General features: G+C 32.7%; 1 protein-coding gene across 1 annotated transcript in view; it reads left to right on the top strand.

Annotated features, from left to right (window-relative positions):
- Positions 1–16,826, top strand: part of LOC114327115 (E3 ubiquitin-protein ligase ZNRF1) — a 209,077-nt gene extending 192,251 nt beyond the window's left edge. The window contains exon 4 of the mRNA XM_028275617.2: positions 1,447–16,826. Coding sequence (XP_028131418.1) covers positions 1,447–1,504 — 58 coding nt within the window. The 3' untranslated portion in view covers positions 1,505–16,826. The remainder of the gene's footprint in view (positions 1–1,446) is intronic.

Genomic DNA, 16,826 nt, shown 5'->3' on the forward strand with positions numbered 1-16,826 from the left:
TGTTCCACAATTAAAACTGCCCCTGTTCCAGTGTTCCCATATATCAAAGTTTATCCGACTAGACACCCTTAAGCTATTAACAAATTTTCAGCTTGCTATTAATCAACTTTTTTTTCATACGCGGGATCCAGACCTATAATGAAAACTGATGCTGAAAATGAGCTTCAAAGATTCCATGTGAATTTACTTCATCCCACAAGTGATTGTTGTGGAAAATTCGTAGGCAATGTCGTTCAGTCTCGATAGTTAACAAAACTCCATTTAAAAAATTAGGAACTTAAACGATTTGATCAAGAATCCAATAACAAAAAATAGGCGCGGAAAAAGTCTCTAGTAGGTAGAAGAGACTGCACACGTTTGATATGAGAATATTCTTAAGAATTCTAAATAGTGTGAAGTTGCTTACATTCAATAGTTTGGCAATTTTTCGAGTACTTGCTTCAGGTGACTCCGCAATTAATTCGGGATTATTCTTCTAGTTGCACAATTGGTATGGTACTTTTCGAGAGCTCCCAAATCCAGCCGTTTGTTTCTTAAATGTACCATTTTGGTTCAAACGTTGATAAATATAAGCAGTACCTCATCACTCAATATTTGCCCGTCTATGTTCTCCCTACGTCCTGGATACAGCTCGGCATACAATCGTCGAGCTTGTCAACCATTTTCATTACTTCGAACATAGACAAAATGGATACTTGACAATTCCGCATAAGTCAAATTTTTCATTGTTTTCAATAAAATAAAAATTAATCACTAAGAATAATATTGTTCTGAAGCTATTTTCTTGTGGCATCTTACGCAATTTCCTATCTTATTTGGAAATAAGCGATAAGTTTAGTTTCAAATTAAATTTTTTTGATACTTCCACTTCCGAAATCGTTATCAAAATACAAAACAATAAATTTAACAAATAATGTTGTTTTTGTTGCTTGGTAAAAAATTCTTGTAATAATTTAATTTTATCTAACAATAATGTTACACAAAACTAAAAACTTAATAATGAAGAAACGTTAATTAGACATTCCGTATTTAACATTAGATAAATCGACACTAACTAAATAAAAGAAGTACATATTAACGAAATGAAAAATACGCGTTAAGATGTTTTATTATTTTTTTCTTAAAAAAGGCGCCTCATATGAAAAAAATCAATCAATCAAAAAATTTTACTTACGAGTTTTAAAAGAGTTGTTCAGATCTTCACTATGAAGATTTTGTTACTTATCAAATTTGTCCTGTTGCCAAAGAGTTATGAGTTTATCGAAAACTAAAGCACTTTTGGTTCACCGCTCGTCTACAGTAACTAGAGCTGAACCAACCGTCTTTGGTGTTCTGTCTATTATATTTGAAAGTATATCATGCAATATCATGTTAAATAGTATATATGTTTAGCTCTTTGACTTCCCTGCCTGTAGGTTTTGAAAAACTAATTGTATATTTTTTTAGGTGTATAGATCAATGGTTCGAAGTAAATAGATCCTGTCCCGAACATCCAGGCGATTAGCATTATGACTAAAATGAAGATCTTACTACCTGTAAATATGTAAATATTTTATTGACTTGAGTTTATTGGAAAAAAAATCATTTTTATAAAAATGGCGTTGTGTGAAGCGTAGATTAAAGAAAAATCATGAATCCGAATCGACGGTTACCAAATATGTATTGGTTAAAAAATTGACAACAAAATTATCGATTAAAATAGATGGTTCGAGATGGAAAAATATTGACGACTCGATGTCCTTGTCTAGTCTAGTGAAACACGAGTTAAGACTACCCGTTAATGAGAAGGAGGCGAATAGGGAAAAAATGGCTGTACACTTCCAGAAACTAAAGAATTTCTAAAGAGAGTGTATTATAAATGAACAAAAATTTGCAATCATATTTTTTGTTTTTCATCCTTATCTAGAATACTGATATGAAAGTGCTGGCACTTCTTGCTACATATGAGTACAGTTCTTTACTTATTACGTACTGTTAACATTATTTTTATTTATTATAGTGGATGCTCAATAAGTTACCTGAAAAATTGTAGCCTTAAACTTTTATCATATCAAATTTATGAAAAAAATGTGAGAAATTCTTTGGTTGCTAGAAGGTTAAATGTATCAATGAGAGTTTTTGGAAAAATGGGACCACGCCTTTAAAATATTGAAACCAGTAAAAACGCTTTAAACATAATACCGTGGTTTTATTTTTGCAAAATATTAAAGGGAAAATGCTGTTAAAATAGGTAAAATGACCACCACTGTTGCAAAGTTTCGTATAATGTGTTGATTTTTCTATAATCCTCAGGGTAGCGTACTTGGCCCTTTCCTTTATCTAATTTTTACTGCAGACCTTCCACAAACCGACAATATTATAACATCTACATTTGTAGATGATACTGCAATAATAACCTCAGACGTGGACCCGACGAGAGTATCTAAGAAGCTGCAATACCACCTGGATATCCTTTCTAGATATCTACATAAATGGAAAATAAGTGTTAATACCGATAAATCCGCCCAAATAACATTTACGACAAGAAAAAGCAGATGACCTCAAGTTACCGTAAATAACAACACTGTTCCCATAAAAACTGTGGTAAAATACCTTAGACTCCACTTAGATGAGAAACTGACATGGAAGACACACATAAAAGTAAATAGAAGCCAACTTAATCTAAACTGTATCTGTCCAAACTATCACTTGAAAACAAACTGACCATCTACAAATATATACTAAAGCCAATTTGGACACATGGGATTGAGCTCTAGGAATGTACCAAACCATCAAATAAAAAAAAATTAAGGTCATTTCAGTCCAAGCCACTTCGGATGATATCTGGAGCAATTTGGTATGTAACAAATCTAACCTTACATGACGATCTAATAGTCCCATTAATATAAGATGAAATATCCTCTAGACTAAATAATTACAAAGAACGAACATCAGATCATGACAATCTGTTCATAAGAAACCTATTCGATCAGACCTCAGAATATAGAAGATTGCAACGAATCTGACCAGAATACCTACTTGAGTAACTGTGCAGAGCCATTGCTGAATGGTACTCGGCACATGCATACTACAAAATATAGACTATTTACTTATTACTCTAAATGTTAGTGTGGAATAGATTGAAAGATCAGGTACTTTTGGGGACGAACCTTGTTAAAAGTGAAGGACACGCGCCAACTCGCAATTTTTAATGACAAACATTTTCAAATTAAAATGTATACCGGCCAATTCGGAACTTTTCTACTACCTGAACCTGCCAACTCGAAACCTTCTACAGGTGAATTCGAAACCATGGATTAAATCTAATACCTCAGGTAGTTAGGTTAAAACGTAAGAAATAAATCTAAACAGTAACGGATTAAGCCAACCCGTGGCCTATCGCAAATGTATACCTTTCATTAATGTTTATTGATGAACAAAGCTCCAATTATATTTTACTTCAACTCATTTTAAAGCTACATATTTCAATAAACTAATCGGTTCTTTTTTCAGTTTGTTTGGTAAAATGTTGTAACTTATAGACGAAAATTCTTAAAATCGGCTATTTTTCATTTAAATTGTCAATAAATAAATAAATTGAGAAAAAATTGGTCAGATTTACATAAATTTTGTTATTCTATCCATATAGAAATTAAAACAATTGTTGCAAGTAGTAGTTACACTGAGTGTCATAGAAACCGTGTATTTTTACTCATCTCTTTGGACTAGTTCACGTAATATCGAGATAGAAGTGTTATTTTTACATGTTATTAACGTTTAACTGACTTAATTTATAGTTTTATAAGCAACAATTAAGTATAGCAAGATTTATAAAACCTTGTTTAAATTGTTTTACATGCACTATAATGCACTAGACAAAAAATAGTAAAAATGTGCATTTTTGACATCAAATTGTTGATAACCAACATAAATGTTTGTTGCTACTAAAAATATTAAAAAAAACTTACCGTCAGTATAACAGGTTACCTTGCAACCAGATGCAGAACAGTACCATAAATGTTTTCCACTTTTTATCACTTTATTTAAGTTAAATTTAAAATTATTTACCACCAATAACTTACACCCACGTTCACTCATTACTAAATCTGTTACAAGAATTTCAGCCATTTTCACAAAATTTATTTGGATTTTCTCTAATAACTCTTCCAAGAGACAATACATAAATGATGAATACATTTTACACCACCTTCAAAGAGGTACAGGTACATACCTGGAATATCGGTATTAGATTACAATTACTTAAAAAATGAAAGTTATAAATTCACCGGTAGTTAGTAGGTTATCGAAAAATTATCTGCGCGTCAGAGTTGCCAGTTGACCTGTAATTAGGATGGGGGATTAAAATAGTTACAAATTCACCGGGACCCAAAGTTAATACTTTGGTATAACTCCAAATCAATCCAATATACGAAACTGAGCAACAGTAACCGCTAAGACAAAACGAGAATTTGTTTTCATAATTATCCCAATATTCGTTTCGAAAAATATATTTTTGATACTATTGTATGGCTGCTGTTTAATTATTTTTTGGTTTAGATATTTTTTAACGTTTTTGTACGGCATCGATGTTTGTAATCTTAGGTCATACGTATTAGCTAATTCACTTATAATAAAAAAATATAATTTAGGATTTAAGTCATCACATTTTATAGACTGAAGTTGTGATCGGGTGTAAAAAAGAAAAATCAATATGTGGAGGTTGGTTTTTTTGTACAAGGTGTTGTATCCTAAACAGTAACAACAGAAGCTTTTGTTTATTCTTCAGATGATATTTTGTTCTTACAATGTAATGAAGCACGTAAGTTATTATTGTTATTTCTTTATTAGTAGGTAATCAAAACTAGAAGTTGTACAATCTAATGTGTACGCTTACATCAAGTGTCTACTCATTGGCATGATGAAGTCGTATCTAGAACCAGTCATACATCGCAACCATTGGGTAGATCTGTCATATCAGCAGTTTTCTTACGGCTTATATCAGTTCATTTTAAAGTATGAGGTAATTAGTAGAACAAACTTGATTTAATTAGCAATGCTAGGGCCCCTGTAGAGCCCAGGCATATTGAACCGCGCTCTTTTAATCGTCTCGGTTCATAATTTTATATTTAGGCTCCGGAGGTCATTTTCCACGTCATTCAGACATCTAATTACTCGATTCCGCAGATGTCTTCCGCTGGTATTTATTGATATATGCTTCTTGCACATCTTTCTTCATGTACTTCAGATCTACCAACCATCCAGCTCTTTTTACCTCTGTGACAAGTCTTGCCTTTCCATAAAGTTGGTTAACTTCGCCAGTAGTACATATTCACCAATCACAAAAAGCATCATGAATTCGTCAGACAATTTTGGTTTCATCACAAGCTTTGGTTCATCTCGTTTTACTGGCATACAAGACAACTGGCCTTAGATTATATATCATCATCAATGGCGTTACAACTCTTCGTGAGTTTTTCCGCGTTTATTATTGCCTGCCATGTTTGTCGGTCGTGTGCCACTATTTCCCATTGTCTCACTCCCATTTTCTCCAGATCTTCTCTGACTGCATCTTTCCACCTTTTTCTAGACCGTCCTACAGACCTTCTCCCGTATGGTCTTTCCCAAAATACATAGATTCTGTACAATTCTTTTTCTTTCCAGTTGAATGAACGTGAGGTGGTAACAAAATAGTTTCTGTTATCAGGTTCGAGATGTTATGCCATCTCGTTATTTTAGCTTATAGCGTGCTTATGTCGTCAGCATAGGCAAGGAGTTATGTAGAATGTAGATATTTCGTGGTAAATCAGAAAGAAGCAGCAGTTAAAAGAAGACCTAACTTGTTTTAAATACATAATCACATTTTGTCACTGACTGGTTCATGTATATTTTCCGTTTTCAACTGTTTTATGCAACACCTTATACAACACAACAACGTCTTTTAATGAGTTATTGCTTATTAGAATTTGTGGAATCATAAGAAAATGTTCGAAAAGTTTCTTATAGTACAGAAAGATCTAGAATATTAATATTGTTAATATTAACACGATCAACATTAAATTTTGGGTCTATAATGCATTCACAGTAAAAGAAGAGCGCTACTAAACAAATATTTGTGGACAAGTCGACTCACATACTCATTATATATTAATCCACTCACCCCCTCTTATCTCCACTACTAATTTACGATCCTTCAGGAAATGAATATACTGCTCGAAAGATTATCCCGTATAAAAATTTAAATATTGTAGGGCATATACAGGGTGTTTCATTAACAATTGTCCATATAGTAACTGGAGAAACCTTAGCACAAAACACTTAAATAAAATATTCCTCCTTACCGAGATACAGAGTGTTTTATTACAAATATTCTAAAATGATTTTAACCCATTGTTCAAGCACCTTTTAATATTGTGTGTTTAAACGTGACACACAGTTTACACATATTAGGGTACTTTAACTAGTCTTAAAAGATAGTTTTCCGCTGTTACTATAGGCGTGCTGTAGAGGTATTTTCAAGTTATTTACGTTTAAAGATAATGGATTCCATAAGACTATGTACTTTAATCTACATTCAATAATATGTGTTTAAAATACATAATCTTATTGAATACATTATATTAAAACGCAAATAACTTGAAAACTACTTACTTTATTTTCGCCTCTTTTTCCCCCTCACAAACTACGCCACTGTCGTAATAATCATTTCAGCATGTTTTTTGATTCCTTGTTACTTTTTACATAAATATCATCCGTTTGTCTTATTGCGATAAAGTAAGTAGTTTTCAAGTTATTTACGTTTAAAGATAATGGATTCCATAAGACTATGTACTTTAACCTACATTCAATAATATGTGTTTAAAATACATAATCTTCTTGAATCCATTATATTAAAACGCAAATAACTTGAAAACTACTTACTCTATCGCATTGAGACAACGGATGATATTTACGTAGAAAGTAACGAAGAATCAAAAAAACATGCTGAAATGATTATTACGAGAGTGGCGTAGATTGTAAGGGGGGAAAGGGGCGAAAAGGAAGTATACAGGGTGAGTCATAACTATAGGGACATAGACTAAGGACAGGTTATTTGGACCAAAATATGGCTATTGGGCCAAATATGCCTTAATAAAATGTTGCTGAGAAAAAAGATACAGGGTGTTAAAGTTAATTTTTGTTTTTCGTTTTTTGCTAATAGTTTCCCTGTATATTTATAAATTGCTATCAAAATTGGCACAGAGGCATAATCTTAGACAAGAAATAGTATTTTATCTACAATTTTACGTTTTGTCATAGAGGGCGCCACGTGGATCATTCCCGATGATCAAATTGAGTCTAAACTTTTTCTGATGAAACTTTTTAGTAATTTTTATTAGAAAATATGACGTAAACATCATTTTTACGTAAAATTGGTACTCTTGTTTAAACATGATAATTTCAACCGTTTTCGATAAAACCGCAGTCGAACTGCTTAGAGTCTTAAAAAGGATTTCAAATATTATTTCATTTATGAAAAGTATGCTTTGGAATGTCACATAATTGTTGTTGGTAAATGTCATTTGTTCAGAGTAAATTATTTTTGATATAACAGTGTAGTGCAGTGTTGCATTTTTTAAAAGTAATCATTACTTTTTTGATTGAAATGCCTCGTCACAATCATTTCAGTTGCAACTTTGTTTATTAGTTTGGTATTTGATATCCCCTTCTGAGTTCCTGAAATCTTCAATTGCGTTTTTATCGAAAACGGTTGAAATTATCATGTTTAAACAAGAGTACCAATTTTACGTAAAAATTATGTTTACGTCATATTTTCTAATAAAAATTACTAAAAAGTTTCATCAGAAAAAGTTTAGACTCAATTTGATCATCAGGAATGATCCACGTGGCGCCCTCTATGACAAAACGTAAAATTGTAAATAAAATACTATTTCTTGTCTAATATTATGCCTCTGTGCCAATTTTGATAGCAATTTATAAATATACAGGGAAACTATTAGCAAAAAACGAAAAACAAAAATTAACTTTAACACCCTGTATCTTTTTTCTCAGCAACATTTTATTAAGGCATATTTGGCCCAATAGCCATATTTTGGTCCAAATAACCTGTCCTTAGTCTATGTCCCTATAGTTATGACTCACCCTGTATATCCCTACAGCACGCCTCTGGTAACAGCGGAAAACTATCTTTTAAGACTAGTTAAAGTACCCTAGCATGTGTAAACTGTGTGTCAAGTTTGAAAAAAATATATTAAAAGGTGCTTTAACCATAGGCTAAAATCATTTTAGAACATTTGTAATAAAACACTGTGTATCTCGGTAAGGAAGAATATTTTATTTAAATGTTTTGGGTTAAATCTTCGTATTTTGTGCTAAGATTTTTCCAGTTACGATATGGACAATTGTTAATGAAACTCCCTGTATATTATATTCTCTTATTATTGTCATACTAATATACAGTAAGTCAGCAGAAGATTTCATAATGTTGTTCTGAAGCTATTTCCTTGTGGCATTTTTATAATTAACTAATTTTATTGGGAAATAAGCCACAATTAAATTGAAAAAATAATTTTATTAACGTTTCGACGCCCAAATCGGATGTCGTTGTCAAAATACAGAATATTTTGTATTTTGACAACGACATCCGATTTGGGCGTCGAAACGCTAATAAAATTATTTTTTCAATTTAATTGTGGCTTATTTCCCATTAAAAATAGTTAATTAGAATTTTTCATAGAGTAGTATTTTGTTATTTTGATTTGATCCTATAACCGCTCTACCCATTTTCTGAATAAAAATACAGAAGATCATCTGACTAAAATAGGAAATTTTTGTAAGGCCGTTCTGTACGCTAGTGATTTAAAAAATTAAAATTCTGTGATAAATTTGAACAACGGTCTAGTCATATATTATTAAATTCTTTTCCCCTTATGGTTCCACAATTTCAAAATATTCGAAATTTTTTATTATTCGACTGTTATAGAAGGGTTTGTGTTCGGCATATGTCGAGCATCGGCTAGAAGCAACCGTAAACAAAAATTGAATAAAAAAAATGCCTGTGTAATTTTTGTATTTAAAGCAAATAGCCTCTAGGTCAAAATACTTTTATGTACAGACATTTTTATGTACTTTGAATAACATAATTAGGTGTAAACAATCAGTAAAACGGTACCTATCCTTAAAAATATCTTCCCAGATTAGGTTACGTTTTGGCACATGTAAGAAGAAGGCGATATTTTATATGTAAAATTTCTAGTGTTTTAAAAAAAGTTTTATTTGTGATATAGGCACACGAAAATAGAAAATTATTATTTTTAATAACAAAATAATAATAGGTCGGAGTGCAGAATCGTTGATAACTATCTGTTGCCTGAGCTTTTTACAAATTTATAAAGACACAGGCCGATAAATAGCGGACATGGGAAAATCTACAATATACATCCATCACCCCTAATAACACCAAACATTCCATGTATATTCCTAGAATGTACACACAGGACATTGAAAACATTCCTGGAATGTCCTCAAAAGCACAAGAATGTCCCCTTAATATCCCAGGAAAGTCCTCTGTCAGCATTTTAAACATTCCTTGAATGTCTTGTTGGAACATTTCATGAATGTCTACGAATGTTCTTTGGACATTCACAGTATATTTTTTAGACATTCCCTGGATATAGTCGCTGATGTGACATAATACCTCCGATTTGTTTTTTCATGAGTTTAGTAAGAGAGGCTAAAAACTTTTTTTACAGTCGCCTTCTATTTTTATATGATATTTTTTGACATGTTTTGTAGTAAATTCAACTATCTATTTAATACAAAACATGTCAAAATTTACACGTGAAAACAGGAGATGACCTTAAAATGGTTTTTCGTCTCATACTAAATTCATGAAAAAGCAGATAGGAGGTATTGTCACATCACCGACGATATACTAGAAGTATATGTGGCCATACAAAATAATACATCCTTGATAAATATAAACATTTTTATTGCACAAAATCTTGTCATATATTTTTTCCCATATTCATCACTACGCTGTATTGTATTCATTGTATTAAATTGTACATTACAATTACAATCTGGTCATAACTGACCAATGAGCAATTTTCATTTAACCTAAATTACTACTGTTCCTTAAAATGAAGAGCTTACCTCATAGTGTCTCTTATCTAATCTAACAAGATCGTGCACTATTTTAACATACACAGGCACACAAGCATTATGCTCTGCTTTTCACTGTCACCTACCACTCATACTAGTTCAAAAGGCTTTGTCCTCTTCAATCTTCTAGTTTGCCCAGTGGTATCGAGGAGCTGAATTTCCTCAATATTCTTGTACTTATGTGAAGTTGTTGCTGGTGACTTCCAACTTTAAAAACAAATCCAGCTGTAAAAGATTTATGTGCCTGAAGGCTTTTGTATGCTTTCATCTACTGCTTAGAGTAGTAACTGTGAGACTCAACACTAATAAGTATAAATATTATGATATTTATCTAACCAGATATGTATAAATATCTATAATAGTAATTTGGTGGAATGCACTTTACTGTAATATCCAATTGTGACTGAATTGTATATGGATCTAAATCCCCAATTATTTTCAGCTTCTATAAATATTTAAAACAATAAAAGAAATAATGTTATTGCTTGCAAAATTCATCATTATTGATAAATATCAGGGAAAAATGAACAGTAAATAAAAATTGTTTCCCCTACCTTTCTCCAACATCTGAAGTTTCCAATAATAATTTCCTTAAATAATCATTTTGCATTGTGGTAAAGTTTATAAAGTTCACAAAAAAAAACAGCAAACGAAATCAAAATGAATCCAAAATAGACAAAATACGACGATAGACAATGAACATAACCTCTGTAACTTTGTATGCCAATGCCAACCAGAAGTCACGTGGTTTGGATGGCCCAATACCAAATACATAGATACACGCGCGGCAAATTTGAAAATGAACGCAAATTGAATAGTAAATGGTCTCTCTTAAAATGTAGGACATTGGTAGTATGTTCATAGAATGTCTTGAGGTAACATTCCACCAATAATTTAATCAGATGTTCACCGAACGTTCCTTGAATGTCCAGGACATTCAAACATTAATAGAACTTTGATAGTACATTCCTGGAATGTTTTGTGTTGATAGGGACCTGCCCGCTTGTAGATGGAAGTATACTGTAGATTCTCCTATGTCCGCTATTTATCGGCATGTATCTTTATAAATTTGTAAAAAGCCCAGGCAACAGATAGTTACCAAGGATTCTGCACTCAGACCTATAGAGAATTTTCTATGTCTCTAGATAGATGTCGCTAACACGCCCGCACGCATTTAATATTTTATTAATATGCATACTTCGACAGTTCGGATTCAGTTCGCTTTGGGATACACCACAGGCGGCTCTGAAGACGCTGAAAAGCAGAAACCTTGGTCAGCCGATGGTGGTGGTCCCCAATCGAATTTAATCTAAAGCTATCGTTCCTCAAAATAATAATAGACATACAATTCTGTGCATTCTGTCAAATAGATCTGTGTGTTATAGACTTTATAACAATTTTTGCCGTTGTCGTGGGGTTACCAACTTCATTTATTGTTCCAGAAAATCTCATTTTTAAATTTTATTTCAGTTTTAATATACAATATTTACTATTTTCGTTTGCCTATATACTAGATGCGTCAATTTTTGTAAGGACCTAACAATTAGTATAGAATTGTCTAAAGTATTTTTACGTTTTTGTAAGAACACACGAAAAATTATAGTTTGACACCAAAATGACTAAGAATATTTTTAGAAATAATAGGATTGCACACATTTAAAAACTGATATCAGAGTTATTTGCGCCTTTGTAATTTATAATGAAACTTTGACGAGCTTGTAATGTCTCCTAATTTAATGTTTTGCTCGTTTTTTATAAGAACAAATCACGATTACACATCAGTGTCATCTTTTTTTAGTGATTCCAGTGAGACAATTTTCCAGTGTTTTCATTTTCCAGTGTTTTCCTGTTTGCTCTAAACGCAATGCTCTGTGTAGTGTGTTGAGTAAATGTCTTATTACTAAGTAAAGCCGGATAGATTCTAACTTAATCATACTTTACGTAACCAAACTTGGTTTTTTTTTGTAAGCATTTATTAACAATCAGATTGATAACAAGTACAATAACTTACATCAACTATAGTATTGTACACTAATATGGCGTTGAGGTACATAAATCACCCAGCGGTACCTCCCTTTCAGCGAATATCTATGGGCCATAATCTTCGCAATCTTCTGTTGTTCAGTGGCTGCAGTTGTGGTAATATTAATTGGTTGGGGTGGCCTTCCAATTTCTCGTGGTGTCTGTTGGCTATATCTTTAACTACTGTGCTGACTAACGGGATGTTTAGGTCTCTATAAACGGTTTGGTTGGAAATGTACCACGGGGCATTTGCGATGATGCGTAGAATTTTTGATTGGGTTCTTTGGATAATTTTTGTATTTGATTTGCTGGCACAACTCCATAGTTGTATACCGTAAGTCCATATAGGTTTGATGACTGTTTTATAAATGAGCAGTTTGTTCTCAATTGAGAGTCGAGATTTTCGACCTATAAACCAATTAATTTCTTTCACTCTCAACTCAGTTTGTTTCTTCTTCTTTAAAATGTGTTGTTTCCAGTTTAATTTAGAATCAAGATGAAGCCCCAGGTATTTGACGATATTCTGTTGGGGTATGTTGACTTGATTAATTCTAATATTTGGCTATTGGTCTTTCCTTAGTGTGACAGTTATATGTGTTGACTTAGTTTCATTAGCTTTTATCTTCCATTTCTTTAACCACTGTCCAATTTGGTCTAGGTGTTCTTGAAGTTTTAATACTGCAATGTTGGATCCTCTTCAGTTGCAAATATTGCTGTGTCATCAGCGAAAGTTCCAACGGTGGTTTGTGGAGAGGTTGGTAAATCGGATGTGTACAGTACATAAAGAAGTGGACCCAGTGAACTACCTTGTGGGACTCCTGATTGAATTTTGTTATGGTTTGATAGAGTTTCAAATTCTCCGTGATTTAGATATGATTTTAATAAATCAAAGTTGGGTAAAGATTTTTTGATTTTATAAAGTAATCCTGGGTGCCATACCTTATCAAATGCTTGGCTGATGTCCAGAAAGGCTGCTGTAAAACTTAGTTTGTAGTTAACGTAATAAAATCTTAACAAACATTCACCTAATCTAGCTCCCTCTTCTCTTACCACGAACCTTAGCTTTTTTATGGATAAATCTAGTATTATTATCGATATCTCGAAACCTTTTTTATTATTGAGGTTGAAAGGTTCTAACCGACTAGGGAAGATGTAACTATACTAAAATCACAATCAAGATGCACTAGAAGTAAACAAACTAAGACACGTTAACTGTTATAAGGAACTCTTGAATCATGATTTACAATGTATAAACTCTGTAAATCATCATTTGGGATTTACAATGTATATACATTGTAAATCATGATTTAGGAGGGCTCCTTGTAACAGTTAATGTGTCTTGGTTTGTTTACTCCTAGTGCATCCTGATTGTGATTGTAGTATAGCACTGTTGCATTCGATTCGGAAAGAAACACATGCAAGAAGATAACATCCAAGGTATGGATTATAGGGCTTTTCATTCACAGTCATTTGTTTCGAGCTTCTGTCATGTATCACATAATATTAATATATCTACGTCATACGTTATTGGTATATACCTTGACACAAACCAAAGACGTATGACGTGGATATATTAATATTACGTGACACATGACAGAAGCTCGAAACAAATGACAATCGATGAAAAGCCCTATATGCGCCGCATGCAACCCTGATCAGTTGCCTACCAACTGAAACCACCCATTCTTCGGACAAGGCACCCTCTAACGAATTTTATCGGTGACTGCACAAAGCATTGGGATGCTTTGTGTAGTCTGAAAATTTGAGAAAAAACTGGAAAAAGATTTTTAATTAAAAGATAAAAACCACTTAAAATAACATACAAAGAGATGAATGGGAAACGTATCCGTTACCTGTAGGGCAGTAGCAGAAGTAGTCCGGTACGCGTTGGCCACCTTAGTAGGGGATTTTTTCGTGCTTTTGTAAGCAGTTCTTTATGTTTAGGTTTAGCCATTCTCAAAACTGTGTACCATATGGAGGTAAGAGAGTGGATACTACAAACTGAAGGTACATTCTTCTTTTGAGGGCAGTAGGACCGCGGATGTTTGGCATAATTTTTATGAATTTCGCGGTTCTCTCTCAGTACATAGGCTTTATCCTTGTATTACCTATTACAAAAGTCAGATTTGAACGGGCTCTTGGGCCTTTCAAGATAAAGAATATCTGTTTTTTTCTGTTGCCAACTCTAGATCTTATTTTACCATCCAACTGTTGACTTTTCTGAAGCTTCTGTTGACTAGCCTTTCTAATTCCAATATATCTCGAAGCCTAGAGCTAAATTGAACAAAAAACAAACTTTGAAGTTTTTTTTTTAAATTAATTTTTAAAAAATTACACAACTTTTTGAAAAATGACAAAAGACTATCATTTGGACTGAGTTAAAAATATAAACGACTATGGCACCTCGGACGAATTTTCACTCGGCTATTCCCACTGTCTTAAGCCGGGTACACATATGCGAGCCGAACTGTATGCGAACGCTATATTCGCGTAATTTGTACGGCAGGACGAACCGCTTACGAGCTGTTTCTTTTGTCACGAACCACGGTCTGTCGGTTTTTGGGATGAACACAAAAGGATTTTGCAGTTTAAATTGGACGGCGTACACAGCGATATTGTCTCGTCAAATCGAGATTGTGTGAATGACGTGTTCCTAGAGATGAGAAACGTGAGAAACATAATGTAATCAATTTTTATTTTAGCGCTCGTTCACATACAAGCGCTTACGCCGCGGTTTACCTGAAAAACCCAAACGCCGCGGTTTACCTGAAAAACCCAAACGCCGCGGTTCAAGTTAACATAGAAGTAAGTGCAACCGCTCAACATGCGTACACATGCAACCGCTCAACGTCGTCAAACCGCGGTGGTTGTAAGTTAATAGGGGAGGAATGTTCCCTCATATGTACGAGCGCTTATACACTCATGTGCAAAAAAATCGATTCACTTAAAAATTTGGTTATTTTTGATGCTCGAATTTTCTAAACGTGTTGTCCGATTTAAGTGATTTTTTACCATGTTATAGCCTTATTCATTAACAATATCGCTGTAATAATATTGTTGCCAGACAGGTAAACTGTCATTGTATACTGGGTGTACGAATCAAACTGTGTTTTTTTTATCGTTTATAAAATACTGAAATTACAACTTAACTATAGCCTCAAAATTTCTTAACATTCTGTTTTTAGATTCATTCGCTTATGTTGGATAATAGGAAAGTTAGGTATTTTAACAACATGCCATGTTCGTCATCAGTACAGGGTGTTTCTAAATAAGTGCGACAAACTTTAAGGGGAATTTTACATGAGAAAATAATGACAGTTTGCTTTATAATCATATGTCCGCAAATGCTTCGTTTCCGAAATACGGGATGTTAAATTTTTTTTAATTTTAATTTCAGTATTTTATAAATGCTAGAATAATCCACAGAGTGATGCCAACTTTGAGGAAAAACACAGTTTGATTCGTACACCCAGTATACATTGACAGTTTACCTGTCTAGCAACAATATTATCACAGCGATATTGTTAATGAATAAGGCTATACCATGGTAAAAAAATCACTTAAATCGGACAACGGGTTTAGGTAATTCGTGACATCAAATTGACCAAATTTTTTAGTGAATCGATTATTTTGCACCCGAGTGTAATTGATAAACAAATAATAACTGTCTTTAATTACATTTAGAAGGTGACTTTGAGATAAAATTTATTAAAAAATTCATCAATAAAATCTTTTACATTAAACTTCGCACAATTTGGTTCGTAGTTAGTTCGTCGCTTTCCATGGATCGTGGTGAGTTTGCGATGAGTTCGCTGTAAATATATTTTCAACGAACTGTATGCGAATAGTTCGCAAACAGTTCGGCTCGCATATGCTCCTGCTTTACCGAGACGATAAAATTAAATTTTGATTTAGTTATGAAATTTAAGTTTTTTATTCTCTAAATTTTGTTAAATATTTAGGTGCAAGGACAAACCTTATGGGATATCAGTTTTTAATGTGTTTAATTTAAATTAATTTTTAATTGACGTTCCGTTTTAAGTGTGTCTCATTTATAGCGTGTAAATAACAAATATGGATGCCATTCTTTTAAAAATTTGATAAGTTTTGACTGTATTAGTTCATTACAAACAGTGGATAAACAATGATAGGAATATTGTAACATGTGGCGGCAAACAGGAGAAGAGTATCTTATTTATAGTATTGTTTTTTTGAAAAAAAAAAATGCGTTGTTTTATCATATCTCGGAAAATAGTAGACTACTTCAAAATGATTTAGCTAAGAAATAAAGATATTTTTCTGCTACTGCACTTGTCCCCACTTCTAGTATTTTTCTACTGTCGCATTGCTATTGAAGCAAATTTAGTTTCGGCATGCAATCAAGAAATAAGTGTGAATTTAAACCAACCAACCAAAGACATTTTATTAAAGTGATTTTAAATGATAAGGTGCTACTTGTGAACTACTGTATTTTTAAGTTTTAATTGTTACCTATATTTTTAGTACGATTGTCCTTAAAACTGTTTAGAAATTTTTGTTTTATGTTGAATTTTGTATTTGTTGCGTCGGAAACTTCTTCTAAAGAAGTGCCATATTTTCATCATTATTAAAGTGAATATCTAGGGTGTAGCCTTGTAGTAACAATAAATCTGTAACATTTTCAA

The sequence above is a fragment of the Diabrotica virgifera genome, chromosome 7 (genome assembly GCF_917563875.1).
Source record: "Diabrotica virgifera virgifera chromosome 7, PGI_DIABVI_V3a".
In the NCBI taxonomy this organism is placed as follows: Eukaryota; Metazoa; Arthropoda; class Insecta; order Coleoptera; family Chrysomelidae; genus Diabrotica; species Diabrotica virgifera.